General features: G+C 44.9%; 1 protein-coding gene across 1 annotated transcript in view; it reads left to right on the top strand.

The window, feature by feature from the left end:
- The first annotated feature begins 758 nt into the window (after positions 1–758).
- The window catches only part of CHMP1B (charged multivesicular body protein 1B), a 165,297-nt gene continuing 148,778 nt past the window's right edge, over positions 759–17,277 (top strand). Inside the window, exon 1 of the mRNA XM_086918753.1 lies at positions 759–877. Within this exon, the coding sequence (XP_086774879.1) occupies positions 862–877 (16 nt within the window). The 5' untranslated portion in view covers positions 759–861. The remainder of the gene's footprint in view (positions 878–17,277) is intronic.

Raw genomic sequence — 17,277 nt, 5'->3', positions numbered from 1 at the left:
GTATTGTGTAAAGCGCCAATTCTTCCAGCAAAGAGTGGCGATGCAGGGGCTCTCGAAGGGGTGGGAAACCAACAAAGCGTCATTAACGAGGGAATGGTCTTTTAAAGACCTGTGAAGTAGGGGGGGGGGGCGGCTGTGTGTGTGCACAGAAAGCCGTTTCAGCCCGGGCTGTCTCACAGGGGGGGGGGCGGGGGGAGCATGCACTGCCAGAAACCTGCCAGGCCAGTGCACAACACAACACTTTCATCACCCTCTCTCTGCTTAACATTGCGCTCCATGTGCTTCTGAAAGGTAAAAAAAACTAAAACGTGCATTTGTGTCCGATCCTGCAGTAGCACACTTCCAAAGCCCATAAATGCCAGTAACCCGATTCAAGGCCCCATTCTCCCGATATTTAAAAAAAAATCTCCCTCTTTGCTCTTCTGAAATGTTGGCATGTATGTGTAAGTTACCGCATTCAACATGGCTGTCTCACTAGAACCCTGGCCTGTTGAGTAGCGTCAGGAAACTAATGTAATTTACTCCACAGTTCGTCACACACTCGTTTTACAGGATAAGTTACATTCCATGACACAGGCATATTACGAGATACCTGCCTTCCGTGGTGGTGAAAGACAATAACGCAGTGATTCACCGTCACCGCTCGGAAGTCCTCTTTCTACTTTTATTACACTGACGTCTTGTTGGCGCGTGACGCTGTCGTCACCCAGAAGCAGGAAGCGGCTGATCAAAAAACAAACTGGAGAGACCAGGAAATAAGACAAGAGTGCCATTAAGACAGTGCTGTTGTGAAGTACCACCAAAGGACCTTTTTGCCAAGCATCCCGTCACTGCCTGAGGAGATCAACAAGCGTCGCAGACATGTCAAACATGGAAAGTATCCTCCACGGAGCCGGGTTCATGGGTGGTAGAGCTGTAAAGGGTGTACTGTGAGGACAAATGACTGGAGATGTGCAGTCTGGTGAAAAGGGACAGAGAGGTTAGAATGGGGTGGGGATAGTCTTGATTACGGACAGGGATATGTAATAGTGCATTGGTGTTAGAGGAGTAGCAATGGGTTGTGGTCGGAAGACTGGGGACAGCTTGGTGTTGTATGTATGATGGTTCTTAGAAAAAAGTTACATTTTATGTGAAATATGTGAGTTTTTTTGTTCAATGGCACTGTTTATCCGTTTTTTCTTAGTAATTTTTTTGGGGGTCTGCGGTAGCTATTGTCACTTTCTCTTTATAGCCAAGCTAAGATATAGTGAATTTTAGGAAAATTATTATGAATGATTTGTTATGATTATTAGTGTACCAAGGCTTTATTTCCCAAACATCGTGCCCGTTATTATTTTAGATTTTCTATTATGTGTATCTACTGACATTTTAAAGCCGATGACCGATTTTCCACAGCCCCTGCGATCGTTTATTTTGGGTTGACCAAATATACTTTTAGTTTTCTGGTGGAGATTTTGCCCTGAACAAAAATATCTACGTTGGCTCTTTTCAGCCTTCGATTTCTATGGGGTAGCCCCTTTCCGCCATTACTGGATGAAAGTTGCTTTCACATTTTGAAATGCCCACAGATGCACTGTCTCTACACTGGTGTGCGTGCATCACCCCTCGGATCCCTTGGCCTCGTCATTACTAATGAGCTGTCTGTCACCTCGCAACAGGGATCAAAGCAGGAGGAGAATAGAATCCTATCCCCATCCACCAAACCTGAGTGCCATAGAGGGGTTTGCACTTTTGGCTTTTCCTGTTTTGTTTTCCTGTTGCTAGGATGAGGAACGTGAAGTTCTCTGCAGGGCTTAAAACCACCTCTGTCTTCAGCATATGTGCGTTGTGTTTTGACTCATGCTTGTGCAATAGAGTCTCTTCCAACTGCATGTCCTTCCTTTAATTTCGCATTCACTTTGGTAGCGTGTCGGGGGAATATTTAAAGGCAGCAGGTGTGCCCTTATCAGTCTATATATAGATATTACTGCAGATTTATTGTTTTGGGGCAATTGGTCATCTTGTTAACCCTGACCTCACGGGTAAACATTCCAGCAAGCGAGAAAACGTCTCCCCTTTGACTTTATCTGTCTCATCTCACTCTCCTGATCAGTCTCCTTTGCCCAAGCACTGCAGGCATTGGAGGGAAGATGAGTGTAGGAAAGTGCCTCCTTTTGACATGGTCACCCCCACTTTTTGCCAATGACTGGTACTGATGTTCTTGACTTAATTTGCACTGGGTTCCTGCTTCCCAGGCCCCAGTGCCAGTGATCTTTCCCACACATTGCAACATATTCAATTGTAACCCAGTTGGCAAGGACTTTAGCACCCTGGTAAATAGTACCTAGGGCATGGGCACTAAAGATGATCCCTATGGGCAGCAGCATGTATAATGGCAGTCGAAGGAATCCACATACAAACTGCATGCAAACTGCCATTGCAGGAGGTGAGAAATGGCCCATGACATTCCGAAAACTCAACATTGCCCACTCCCTGTGAGCAATGCAAAAGTACTCTACATGTAATATATATATGTATGTGTGTGTATGTATGTGTGTATATGTATATATATATATATATATATATATATATATATATATATATATAATTTTTTTTTTGGGAACTGGTGCTTAAAGGTTTATTTTGCTCTCCACCACACCACCATTACAATATATATATGTCAGCCCTACATCAGACCTTAGAGCCCTACGGTAGTGTGCATTATATTACATGTGAGGGCACTTCTGCATGAGCAGATATGCCCCAATGATGTCTAGTTCAATTGCTAGACGTTTCAAGTGATCAGGAAGCCATTTTTAAAGGTATGTACTGGTCATTATGAGTTAACCAGCTAGATAATGGCTTCACTGAAAATAATTTTTTTTGTCTCAAACACGCCATCTCAATAAACCCTTTACTAATCTCAGTGTCAGATTTATTGTGACATGCACCCAGATTGCATCTTAGAGGGGCCCCCTGCACCCCTACTAGTCTCTTAGGGCCTTAGTTAGTTCTCGGCGGATGGAATACTCCATCACAAAAAGTACTGATATCCCGTCCGCCGTCTTATGATCTCTATAGGATATAATTGGTAAAACACTAAGAAATAAATTAGGCCCTTAGTGTGTTGACTGACTGGTATAATTAGAACCGAGCTCTCGGAGAACAGGAACAATGCCTGGCTGGCGGAAGGTGATCACACCTCCTATAGCTGGATGGGTAGTGGATTTAGCATGTCGAGGCCAGAGGCTTTAAAGCCTTTGCCACCTTTGATATGCAACCCTGGCTTCCCCAGACCTCGGGAATGCCACCCATTGCCTTGGGCCCCTATTGACACCAGAGTAGGCGGAAAATAGTCAGGAGGTGTGTTTCACTTACAGGCTAGTCACACCGCTAAGGTGGGATACCTGAAGTGAACAGCCAAAGAAAGGTTTCACTGTCTTTCGTTTTGGTGAAAATTGAGACTTTTGAGTCAGGGTTATGCCCACTCTTCGCAGGAAGTGGTCATACAGAGGGTGTAGTTAACCCAAGAGGTAGGTCGCCCATTGGCTACTACCCTATACTCCTGTAAAATCCCCTAAATTGGGTATTTAGGGGGTCCGCCTGACACCAAACCAACAGATTCGAGAACCTGGGAACAGAAGATGGATAAAGAAGAGCCAACACCGCAAGAAAAGAGAACCTGCTCTGTAAACGGCAACAAACCCTGCCTGGCTGCTGGTATCGCAACAATTGCAAATACCTGACTTGTGCAAAAGCTGTGCTTCCTCGCCAACCCATGAAGGACTGTCCAGCACTTCACAACCATCTAGCATCTCCTTTTGAGTGGAGGAGATATCCCTCTCCATATGCAGTCACCGACCGCACTTGGGCGGTCACCGACCGCGCTTGACCTGTACACCGCGTTGTTGACCATTGGGCCCACTGAGAGAGCAGCACACCAAGAAGATGTCTTCGTGGCTCTAGGAGGTCAGCCCTGTCTCTCTAACGAGTTTCGAGACGCTAGACCTTCCAGGAGCCCCCTGCACCAATACCCTGTGTACCAAAGCATTTGCATCAGCCAAGGCTTGTTTCGTGTCCAGTCTGGACAACACCACCGTGGAAATCGACCTGCACTCCGAAGGACTTAATTATTGATGAGACCCACACTGAGAGTGGCCTTGCTGTCTTGTTTTCATTCTTTTTGCAGAACCGGCTGAGAACTGTGGGAGCCTCAAACACAAGGGGCAGCCTGCAAGTACTTCTGCAACCAAGCCCCACAGCCCAAGTTCATGACTCCTGACTGCGTCCCCTTGGCCTAGTAGTGCTCACGACCTGAACCCACCATTGGATTCTCCCAGGCTTGTCTACAAGTCACCCCTTCCCCCCCCCCCCCCCCACCCCCCCCCCCTCGCCCCATTACAGCCTCTTTGTTTCAGGTACCATTGACTTTAACTGTGTAGCGCTTGAGGCTACCAACCCGACCATCAACTCTGCACCCGGACACACCAGGGCAGGTAAACTAATGCTTCTGTTGGTTCTTTGGAGCATGGCCCCCTAGCACCTTAAGTCCAAAAGAGCACCCCTGAACTTCAACGGCAAACACTGTTTTGCTGTGTATATTTTTCTTCCCGTAGGATAACATTACTGCTTTGGAGGCTCATACCACAAAACCAATATTCAAGTGTTTTTGCTTTTGGTTTGTTCAATCGATATCTCCAAAAGTACGAAGGTTAATCGAGCAATTTTGGTGTCTAAAATATTCCAAAAATCGACTTTCTTCTTGTAAATTGTTCTTGGATATCTTCTTTAGTGTGTGTACCATTTATTGACTCTGTGTGCAACAAAACCTTAATACTCCCCTCCCTTCTGATAAGCCTAAACTGCTTGACCACACTACCACAAACAAGCACATGGGATTATTAAAGTAAGCCATGTGAACTAAAAAGGATCTTGCCCTTACATTGGCACTAATGCATAATAAAGCCAGCTTCCTACAATGAGGAACAGAGAATACATTGGATTATTTTAAAAAGTCCAGCAAAAGGCGCCTAAGGAAATTGAGAATGCACTTCAATATTCTTAAAATGTATTGTATAGCTTACAATATAATAATCGGAATAACAGCAAACTAATGTTTGTGTAATCCTCAACGTACAATAAATATTTGAATCACAATTAAAATTATTATTTGACTACCATTACCAAAACATTGTTTGTCTTATCATCAACATGCAATAGATATTTGAATCCCATTTATTGTTATACTTTGAGCACCATCACATGTATTAATTTTATGAAGAAAATAACAGTACTGTACATAGATCATGAAATGAACAGACAAAAAAAACACAGCCAACACGTGTTTCGCAAACCCTGACGCTTTTTCAAGATTGTAGTAAAACAGAAAACCAAGACATCAATGCAGCAAAATCAGTTTGTCACCAAAAACAAATACTACTCCCAAACAAAGTGATCAGACCCAACAAAAACACCATTATATAGAAAAGTAATATAAAAATATAAAAAGATCTGTTTGGAGTTCCTAAATAGACTGTTAATAGTTTTTAAACACAATTTATTTTTTAAGTATATTTGGGCCTCTACGTTTAGACATTCTTACCATATAGTGAAATGAATATCAAAACTTTAATATATAGCAGTCTTATCAATTAGTCGGGAAAAGCAACACTATTCAATTACAAAATGGTCAGTCATAAGATCCACACAAGTGTCCAGGCAACCTAAAAGTCCGAAAAGGCATTTATTTACAACATATTTCATCTTCCGCAATTGAATTAACTCTACATTGTTTTTTCCTTAATGATATGAATAATTGGGAAATATTTATACAAGTAACCTGCAACTCATACTGTCAGAACTAAGTTCAGAGGGCCACGGGGCAAGCAGGGGTTACTGGGCCCAACTGTGCGGGTTGAGGTCTTTTACTCCTGATGACCTGGGGCCCAACCTACTATGGATTCTGAGCAACTGGGCCAAGTACCCCATCAGAACTTGACTCTCACTAATATCGTTGTCAAGCAGTCCAAGGGTTTCTTGGGGGTGGGGGGAGTTGTAGATGTACGGGGGTGATCACTGGCTCAGAACGTGTACGCAACAGCAATAAGCAATAAAAGACTGTCCAGCCAAAGGCTTCCTTTGTGATGAAAGAAGTATTTTATTTTTTACTGCTCACTTACACGAAGGGAACTACAACATTCAAAAACAACTACACAGTCCTCCAGGAGCTCCACTGGCTCCTCATTCACAAAGCACAATCCAAACTATGTACAGCCTGGTGGCGCTTGTGTCCCTCCTGACATTTCCATGCAGCAGCACTGGTATGCTGTTTACCTTGACTCAGCACTAATATTCAGAATGGAAGTTCTGCACCACTTAACTTTAAAAACACTTTCATAAAAATAAAAAAAACATTTTATACAACAAATATGTACAAATATGATAACGTCTCTTCAATATTCAAAAACATGTATTTCGTTAACATGCAGAACCTTTTCACATTAGTACATCCAATAATATCACTGCTGTGGGACTTGGCCCTTTTTGGCTGAAGTTCCCTAAACTTTTTGTTTTTCCCCTAGACTTTTTTTCTGACCAGTGTTGCCAACTTAGATATTTTGGACACTTTGCTGTTGCTAAACAGGTTCGCAACCTTGGCTTTGTCCTGGACGATTCGCTCTCCATGCGGCATCAAGTGGTTAAGGTGGCAGCCACTTGCTTCTCCATCCTGGGGTGGCTCCGTAAAATCTTATGGATGCTCCCAGTAGGGACAAGACGCCTGGTGGTCCAGGCGTTAATCACCTCTCGCCTGGACTACGGTAATGTGCTCTACCTAGGAGTTACCTTGGAGCTTCAGAGGAGACTTCAGCTTGTGCAGAATTCTGCCGCTTGACTCCTCTGCAAGGTCCAGTGGAGATCTCCAATCTCCCCCTTTCTTAGAGACCTTCACTGGCTCCGTATCGCTAACCGTGTCAAATTCAAGGCCCTTTGCTTTATGCATAAAATCAAGCAAGGGTCGGTCCCAGGTTACCTCCAGGCCCTCGTTCAACAATACTCTCCATCCCGTCTTCTCAGATCATCAGCTCATGGCAATTTTCTGATTCCGCACTTTAAACTGGCGAGAATGGGCGGACGCTCTTTCTCCTGTGTTGCTCCCAGGTTGTGGAATTCTCTTCCGGCTACACTGAAACTTGAACCATCTTTGTTAATATTCTGCAAAGATCTTAAAACCTGGCTCTTCTCTCAATAACAAATGTGATGCGTAATCACTACTCTATTGGCGCCGGGAGACCCCCTGTGGGTAGCTGTGCGCCTTATAAATTCAATTACAAATACAAATACAAATAAACATTGTCAAAGTGCAAGTGCTCCCAGTGTACAGTGTAATGGTAATTGGTTGTCCATAATTTGTATGTTGTATTACTAGTGAAGTCCCTAGTAAAGTGCACTATGTGTGCAAGGCCGGTAATGCAAATGCTACTAGTGGGTCTGCAGCAGTATTTGTGCCACCCACTCAAGTAGTCTTGAAAAGGGAACTCAGGCCTGCCATTGCAGGGCCTGCGTGCAGTTTGTGAAACTACCATGTTGTTCTGTCAAGTGCACTCGCTTGCCAGACTGTACCCATCCCTTACTCTGCACCTAAGACACCCCTATGGTAGGTTTAGGGTCCCCCCTGGACAGGGTGTAGGGTACGTGAAAGGTAGGAGGACATGTACTAATGTGTGTGTCATGTCCTGATAGTGAAATAATCGCCATTTTGTTTTCCCTGTTGAAAGGCCATCTTGCCCATTAGAATAGAATGGGAAGGCTGCGTAATATGTTTCCAGCCTATCTTCCCAAAGGCTTAAGATGGAAAGGTGAAGTTTAGTGTGCCTGAACTCACCCTGCAATAACACATCTTTTTATGAAGATGTTTTTTGCATTATGTGTTTGTAAGCCACTCTTTCAGGAGCGGCTGTGTTTTTTGTGCCTTAAACATTTGTGTGTCTCCAACTGGTTGTGGATTGACTGGCTGGATTTGAAAGCGATAGGAACTGGGCAATATCTTTACCCAGAGGAGGAGGTGAGAAAACACAGGCTGACCTGCATCTGGAGTGTAGGGGGAGGAGAAGCCCCTAGAGGTGAAGAGGCCTGGGCTGTTGCTATAAAACAATTGTCCCATCTCCTGCTCAGTGATTGAGAATTCAGACTCCCACTGATCAAAGGAAGAAGGTGTCACTGGTAGGGAGACACCCAGAACTGGTTTGAGCAGGGGTCAGTGCCTCCTGTAAAACAAAGACAGCAAAGCCATTGAGGGGTATAACTATGCGAGCTGAAGCCCCTGAACTCTGGAGAATGGCTTGATCAAGTGTGAACAAGACTTGGGCTACTTCGTGGTCAAGAGGACCTTTGCCAAGGAAGAAACAACTGAAGAGACTGATAGATAGGACTGCTCTTGCTGTATGATCTGGGGCTGGCCTGCAGTTTGCTGTTTCAACCAAGGAAAGGCTAAATGGATTTTTATGTGTCCTCCTGCTTGAAGGACTTTGCGGTGTGCTGTGTCATGAAGTAACTGTCTCCAAGAGCCTGAGGTGAGCTGGCACCCTGCTCGGAAACACAGGAACACAAACGTTTCCAGAGAAGACTGTCAGAGACGCTGTGTACATGTGCTCTGTCTAGCCTGAGACCTTCGTAAGTTGTGCCCAGTGGTCTTGGGCACGTGGAGTTCAAAACGAGACTCAGTGACGCAGTGTGCATGAGCTTGGTGCAGCCTGAGTTTTTCGAGAGGATCATCCTGTGAATGTGTGCACTGGTAAGCCAAGTAAGTCTCAATGACGCAGTGTGCATGTGCTTGGTGCAGCCTGAGACTTTCGCGTTGATTGGCCCGTGATCGTGCACACCAGCAGGGCAAGTGTGTCTCAGTGGCGCTGTGTGCGTGTGCTGTTTGTAGCCTGAGAACCTTGCCAGAGGTGCCCTGTGATCTCGGGCACCCGAAGATAAAGCGTGTCTTGAGCAGTGCTGTGTGCGTGTGCTTTCTACAGCCTGAGACCTGCGCAAGTTGTGCCCTGTGATTGTGGGTGCCAGAAGATCAGGTGTGTCTCAGCGATGCTGCATGTGTCGTGTGCAGGCTGAGACCCTCGTGAGGCATTGTCTGATTATCGTACACCCGGAGTCCAGTGAGTCTCACTGACACTGCGTGCGGGTGTAGTGTGCAATCTGGGATCTTCCCATTGCCTGGAAATTCAAGAGCGATTGCATCGGAGGCCCAAGTCGCTGGACGAGGAGAGGAGAGTGGCTTCGCGCCCCCCGACGTGTGGACTCCTGGGGTGGGGCGCAGGCTCGGAGGGAGAAACTCTCGGCCTCTTTCTCTATCCTGCAGCATGAGCCTCTACTTTGGCTTGGATTGCTGCCCGTGTGCCTAGGGAGTGGCAGCACCGGGGCCGGAGTGCGAAGCGTCATTCACTGTGTTATATCTTGCCTGTGGGGCGCACGGGGGGGAGCAGCTGTGGCCAGAGACTAACCGCAAGCCACCACGAGTGGTTGAGGGACCGCCGGAGCCACAGTGAACGGTGCTGGAGTAAATTGCGTATTGCATTATTCCTGCATAACGAAGTATCTGATGTTTGTGACGCATTGCCTTATTTCTACACAACGAACTGCCTGTTTGTCGTATTGCCCATTGCATTAGTTTTGAATAATGAACTGCCTGATAGGTGTGTTACGCATTGCACTAGGTTTGCATAACGAACTGCCTGATAGATGTGTTACGCCTTGTCTTAGTCCTGAATCACGAACTGCTGGATGGTCATATTACATATTGCATTAGTTTGCATACTGAACTGCCTGATATATGTGCTCCGCATTGCATTAGTTTCGCATAATGAACTGCTTGATAACTGTATTACACGTTTTTATTTAAAAAAAAATGTTTTTTAGCACATTTCAGTGGTTTTAATCATAGATGGGACAACAAATATATTCTAAAGGCTAGATACTCAAGCAGGTACAATGATTTCAGAACAAAAGGAATAGCCTCGTAAATTGCATATACAGATTATGCTACTCAATGTAGGACATCCCTCCCATTGCTAAACATCTATTTGTTAACAGAAACTGACCCCCCCCCCCCGACTCACACCAAGTTTCATTGTATCAGGTTACGCCGTCCAAGACTCCCAAGTACAGCAACTCAATTTGGTTATATGATTTTTAGACATGCTATATCCCTAGGGAGCAATAGAGGGGGGTTTGCTCCACAGTGGGCCCATATTATGTATGGTTGGCTGTGTCATTTTATGTATTCAGTGTAAGGAAGATTCAAGAGACACAAATTGTTCTACCAGCGCATTCCAATCGAATGATATCCGGACTTTCCTCACACCACGGTTTTCTTCTCTGTATATCGCCATTACTTCCGCCCTCCCCCATCGTACCACTTCATTATGCCATGTCAACACTGCTGGTGATTGTGCAGATTTCCATCTCGTAGTAATTGAACGTTTCGCCAATATAAGTACCTGGTTCGCAAATCTGTACTGTGTTTTTTGTGATTTGCGTATTTTGCAAAGCCCCAGTATACCAAATTCCACTGTGTTGTTGCCTATTCCAGGAGTCTCTTCATTGAGGAGTGTGTATACCGACTCCCAGACGGGTATCAACTTTGTGCATGCCCAAATCATGTGTAATAGCCCTGCCGGCTGTGAGTGGCATCTGGGGCATACGTCTGCCGAATCTGGGAACATTTTGCTCAGCCTATGTGGGGGTCAGATATAATAACATAAGATGAATCAGTTTAAATTTAGGGTTACGCAACACATTTTTTTGGGATATTCTAACAGTTTCTTCCAGTCCTTATCTGTTAGTTCGTGGCCCAGGTCAGTGCCACTTCTCTCTGAGCTCTTGGAGTGGAACTGCTGCGTGTGTTCAAATGCCCCTGTATATCCATCTTGTTAAGTGTCTCCCATGTCCCATTAGGTATGTCATATGAACTAGTTCATGCGTTTGAGGTTCCGTATTGTCTGGTGACCAGACCCCTTTTATATATTTGCTGATTCTAGTGTGTAGTAAGTAGAGTGAATTTTAAACACCCTGCTCGGTAACAAATGTGTTGTGGTCCATAAGCTGTTTGTCCACATATAACATTCCCACCGTGGTTACCCCCTCATCTGTCCATTAATGCAATGCCTAGTGGAGATTATCCCAGTCGGTGTAGGGATCCCCATCAGAGGGATATTTGGTGCATAGGGTCGCAGGCCTTTAGTATATTGGATAGCCTTCTTCCAGTAGGCCAAAGTTATCTTTAGTAGAGGGGGTGTATTTTGAAAGGGTTTGCTTTTAGGCAACAACAATGTATGTAACGCAAGATTTTCCCACATTGCTTGTGACATGCCTATTTCCTGCAGGTTTCGGACAGCTATCCAGTAGGATAGCCATTGCAGTTTACTAGCATAGCAGTATGCTTGAAAGTCAGGAACTCCCGGTCCTCCCCTGTCAGTACCCAGCTGCAGTTTTGAAAGCCCTATCCGTCTTCGCCCATTACCCCATATTAATTCAATTAATAATGTGTTGAGCGTTTTGAATATGTGTGACTGGATTATTATCGGCAGATTAGTGACAAAATATAGCAGCCTGGGAAGAACTACCATTTTGGATATGGCGACTCTCCCTGCCACTGAGAGTGGTAGCGAAACCCAAAAGGAAATCTGAGACTTGAGCGATTTAATTGCTTGGCCCAAATTACCCTCCACTTAATCCTGGGATTATCTATAAATATATATAGCCAGATATTTAAAAGTAACGGGTGCTACCGCAAAAGACCAGTGTCCGAAGTCAACTGATTCAGTATGTGCAGTGTTCTGAAAATAATAGGCATTAGACTTAGATTCGTTAATAGTCAGACCAGATAGCGTTTGGAAGTGTCGGAACACCACAGGAAGGGGGTCGTTGGGGTCCTGGAGATTGTTGAGGTAGAGTATGATGTCATCATCGTAGGCAGAGAGAAAATGGGTGGTGGACCCCAGCTGAAAACCCCTGTTACCCTCAACTGCCCGGATCTGTATGGCAAGTGGTTCTAACGCCAACACAAACAGTAGAGGCGATAATGGACACCCCTGTCTCGTCCCTCTGGCTACTGCATAGGGTAGCGAAATATAAGCACCTGTCCGGGCCCGGGCTGTGGGATCTGTATATAATAAGCGGACCCATTCAATGTATTTCAGTGGGATGCCAAATAGAGAGAGGGCACGGAGCATGTAGTCCCATTGAAGAGTATTAAATGCCTGCCGCACTGTCGTACACGTTGCATTGCTTTTTCCTAACAAGAGTATCTGAAGGGGACCATACGCATTGCATTACGAAGGCATAACAGTTTACTACGTTGTTGCATTATGCACTTCGTAACAGTACAAATCGCCAGATATTACGATCTGCATTATTCTTATGTTGTGAAGGATCTGATTGTTGCATAACGAACTGCATATTAAGACATTAGGATTACATAGGATTGTTTAGTTTTGCTCAATAGTAATCGGCATGGGGAATCTTTCTGCCGACGCATATGTTGGTTTAGTATTGTGTGGTCACATCGTATATCTTTTTATAAACATATACTTGTTTTTCTATGAAACTCGTGTGGAGTTTATTTGTGGCATCATCATTTGGCCTGTGAGCGTGATTGCAAATAATTTACACATTGGCCTTGAAGAGAAGCCTGGCTGCTCGTGCCAAGCTACCAAGGGGGTGGAGCGGGGCTATCTCTAGAGGCGACCTCTCTTTCCCTAACATTGGGGGCTCGTGGGTCCCTATTTGGCCTATGGTACCTACCTCAGCCAACCAGGTATCAGGGGATTCTAACAATTGCAATGAGAGTTTCTTTTCTTAAATGATCGTTTTCAAACATGCTTTTAGAAATATTCATGCTTCCACTGACCCTTACAAGAATGCCAATAGTGAACTAAGAGGCAAGTCAGTTGTCATGTGGCCCTCTGGGTGGTTATTATAAATGGGCAACATCATAGTTTATTAAATCAAACACAAGAAGGAAAAGGAGTGAAAGTGGAGAAAAAAGCATTTGCCTACCTAGGAACACACAATTTGGTTAAGTGGGGAAGTCGGGATTAATCCCAGGATTTCTGGTTTCGTATTGTGCAATTCAGCCTCTACATGTACATGCTTCGCTTTCCGTACACCCAGCTTACAAACCCCATAACTCTTGACCACAATACTGCTGGTATCGGTACTGCCCTCGGTCGCACCACAGGCCATACTTTGTGGCCCCCCGGGATAATATTTGTGAGTACCCATGCTTTAGACGAGTCCCACTCCCTCCTCGCTCCAAGTGATGGTGGTTATTCACTATTCGCCATAAGCAACATTCAGGGTAAGCCCCACTAACAGTCCGAGCCTCGAGAGTCAATCTGATTCTTATTTTGAAATCAACAGTGTACCAGCATACAGCGCTATCTAGCAGACTGTTGCCCCGGGTCCGACTTTGCCTCAAATCAGTCTTAGCTGCAACAGCAGGCTCGGAGGATTTGAAGTTCCTGGCTGCCCTTTCTGCAGGCGTCGGAGGCTGATCTAGGTGAGTTCACAGCACGCGGCCCAGGCAGGTTACACTACCGCATCCCCATTCGCCTTACTCATGCACCCACAGTGACCAGAGGCTTGTCTTGTAGATCCTCGTAGCAGGTAATTCTGTCAATCTCTTCCATTACAGGAGGGAGAAGAAGGTGGGAAGAAGTGATGAGAAGGTCCGGTGCTGATCGGGTGACTTGTCTTTGGGTAGATGCGTGGGGGTTCCCACTGCAGCTTTGCTCCCTCTATGTTACATGTCAGTACACATCTCTGGCTAGTTCTGGTGATACCCTCTGGCATTTGGGGTCACCCCGTTCCTACTGTACGCAGGCACAGACCCTTTCGACACAGCTGGAATCTGCACAACAGCCTCTCTTGGCAGGAGCGCAGAGTAGAGTAATGTCATACACCAGTTTACAACTAAAGACCATCAATACAGAAAGTAATCGGCCCAAACAGCGTTGTGCCCACTTAAATCTGGCAAACCTCCCTATCAGGGCTGCAGTTCTGTGTCCTACTTGTGGGTTTAGATTGGAGGCACATGACAGGGTACAGACCAAACAGGCGGCAATTGAATTGAATTGAACAACACACTACCAAAAAAATACAAGAAAAAGTACAAGATTTACTCTGCACTGATTCATGCCCGCTCTCTTCCAAAGCACAAATATGAAATCGTGGAATTCTTAGATACTCGCCATCTTGATCTCTTATTTATTAAAGAAACTTGGTCTGACCACTCAGCAGGCCCAGATTTCTGTATTGCTACCCCAGACAGGTATTCTGCATATAGATCTGATAGAATTAATAAGAGAGGGGGGGTCTGGCTCTTATACACCAAGATGATTTTTCAGTTAAGATATAGACGATTCTCCCCATGGCTTGTGAGGCATTTAACTTTAATATAATGCTCACCAATCGTTTAAGGGGACCCTAGTATACCGTCCACCGGGCCATAGGGGAGACTTTCTAGCAGCTATGGAAAGCTTATTGGAACCCGCGGCAGGAGAGTCTAATTTTACCATTCTTGGAGATTTTAATTTTCATCTGGAAGCTCCCGATGACAAAGATTCCATAGCTCTTATCTCTGAGTTAGAGGTGTTCTTCACTATCCTACACACTCGGCTGGACACACTCTGGATGGCCTGTTCTCAAAAAAAGAGCAGATCTCAATAAATGAGATCCTCCCTCTGACATGGTTGTGGAAATGTACCTTTTTAGGGGTACACTGGTGCAGGGTCACCCTCTCACCCACGGGTTCCAGACTAATAAAAAGAGATCGGCACTGGAGTTGAAATAAAATACCACATTTATTAATCAGTCATGAGTGGGACCACGTCCACACAACACTCTCAAGTGTTGCACGAGGAAGTACACTGAATTCACAAACCATCGTCCCTTTTAATACCATTTTGTTGTAATGTAAGCATGTGAACAGAAATGGAAAGAACAAGTTTAGAAATAGCTATCAGCAAACAAGGGCAGATGAATGACTACGTGGTCAGCAAAGTGGGAGGGGGAGCAGGAATGCTTATGGCAGTAGTAAATGGTCTAAAGTTAACATCTGAGACCAGGTGTATTGGCAGCTACAAATCCCCAGCATTTACAATGCTTAGCCATGTCAGGAGGTCAACTAAAATAGATTACACAAGCAGAGTGAAAAGACGAGCAGCAGATGACAATAGTTACAAAGGAAACGAAATGGACAACACAGCCAAAATGGCTGTAGCTTATGCTAAGTAAAATATTACACATTTCCACATGGTCTGATCACTCTGCAGTATCATTTGAAATTAGATTTACTGCACCCTACTTCCACACACCCGACTCAATTACCTCTAAACAGTTTAAGGTTTGAAGTGGCATAGATCAGGCCCTTCTTATACAGCATCTAACTGATACCCAGCCGGAAGATGTCCCAGACCCAGAATTAGCCTCCACAAACTACACAAAATGGCTCCAAAATGCTTTGAGTAGATTAGTACCGGTCAAAACGGTCTCCCAAAATTGGAAGGGGCCTTCTGCCCCTTGATTCTCTGAAGCACTTAGATTGGAGAAGCAACGCTGTAGGAAACAAGAAAGGCGCTGGTGCCAAGAATATGACTAAGAGGAGAAATTTTGCTACAAGACTGCACTGACAAATTATAAATGTCTTATAATTATAGAAAAAAGTAGTTACTACATCAAGAAAATCGAAACCGCACAAGATTCCTCCACACAGTTGTTCCAGGTAGTTTCCAAACTGGCAGGGCCAGCAGAGATTTTGACTAAGTTGGCATCCCAGTCACCGTGAGACTCTCTAGCCAGCTACTTTCAAGACCAGGTGGGGCAAATCTATTCTAAATCCACTGCCCCTGCAGTGGGCTGGAATCAGCTGGTTGGAAATAGCGGAAGTAGAGACAGCCCTAAATTCATGGAATTTAGTCCAGTTTCAGTGGAACAGATGTCGGAACTGGCTAACACGGTTAAATCGGGCTATTGCACTGAGACCGCACTCATTAAAGCATCAGATGAAATTAGATTTGTGCTTGACAAAGGTGGGGCTGCAGTACTGGTGCTATTGGATCTTTCGGCAGCATTCGACATGGTTGATCATGCCATACTTATCAATCGTGTCTCAGCCATAGGTATCGGACACAAGGCCAAAGATTTTTTGTCCTTGTTCTTAGACAATTGCACCCAGTCAGTTAGTCTAGGTGACTTCAACTCACCAGTTTTCTTATTCCCGTGTAAAGTTCCACAAGGATCCTCGCTAAGTCCGACTTAGTTTAGCATTTATGTGACGAACTTAGCACAAGTAATTAAATCCTTCAGGGTGGGTCTCACGTCTCACACAGATGACACTCAACTGGTGCTCGCCATGCATAAAGATGGAAACGCAGTCTCAGCAAGTTTCCATGATGGCGATTTAGTTCCTGCATGTCAAATCACTGTCTCAAGTTAAATTCAGACCAAACAAAAGTAATGGTCTTTGGAAACCTTGCCTCAGGATGGTCTCCAACCTGGTGGCCAGCATATTTAGGATTACCCCCGGTCCCGTTCAAAAAGGCCAGGAATTTAGGTGTTATTTTCGACGATAGACTGACTTTCATTCACCATGCTAACACAGTGGTCTCCTCCTCTTTCTATGCTTTGCGAATGATAAATAAATGATTACCTTTTGTCCCAGTTAGCACAGGAAGACAGTTGGTCATGTCTAAAGTTGACTATTGCAACAGCCTGCTAATTCATGCCCAATAAAAGATTCTGGGTAGGCTGCAACTGGTACAGAACACAACCACCAGGATATTGTTGGGTCCCCCTAAGTTCAAGCCCATCTCTAATTTGGTGCGCCAGCTTCATTGGTTGCCCATTAGAAGCAGAACGAAGTTTAAAGCCCTCTGCATTGCTTATAAGGCAATTCATAATATAGGACCGGAATGCCTGAAGAAGCTTTTCTGGCTTACTCGCCCAGAAGATCTCTTCGCTCAGCAGATGCTAATTTTCTGACCATTCCTAGAACCAATAAAGCCAATTGCGGTGATATAAGCTTGATAGTTGCCACACCCAAACTGTGGAACTCCCTTCCTTTGCAGATTTAAGGGTAGTCCCACACTGCTATCTTTTAGAAAACATAAAAACTTGGCTCTTTAAGCTATAGGTCTCCACCTGGTCCCTGCATACTCTCCCAGCACATAGCGCAGAGACGCCTACGGGTATTTGTGCGCTTTACAAATTGCTAAAGTAAATAAATAAATACAAGGTTGC

The sequence above is a fragment of the Lissotriton vulgaris genome, chromosome 4_1, assembly GCF_964263255.1.
Source record: "Lissotriton vulgaris chromosome 4_1, aLisVul1.2, whole genome shotgun sequence".
In the NCBI taxonomy this organism is placed as follows: Eukaryota; Metazoa; Chordata; class Amphibia; order Caudata; family Salamandridae; genus Lissotriton; species Lissotriton vulgaris.
This window is presented reverse-complemented; position numbering and strand designations above follow the sequence as displayed.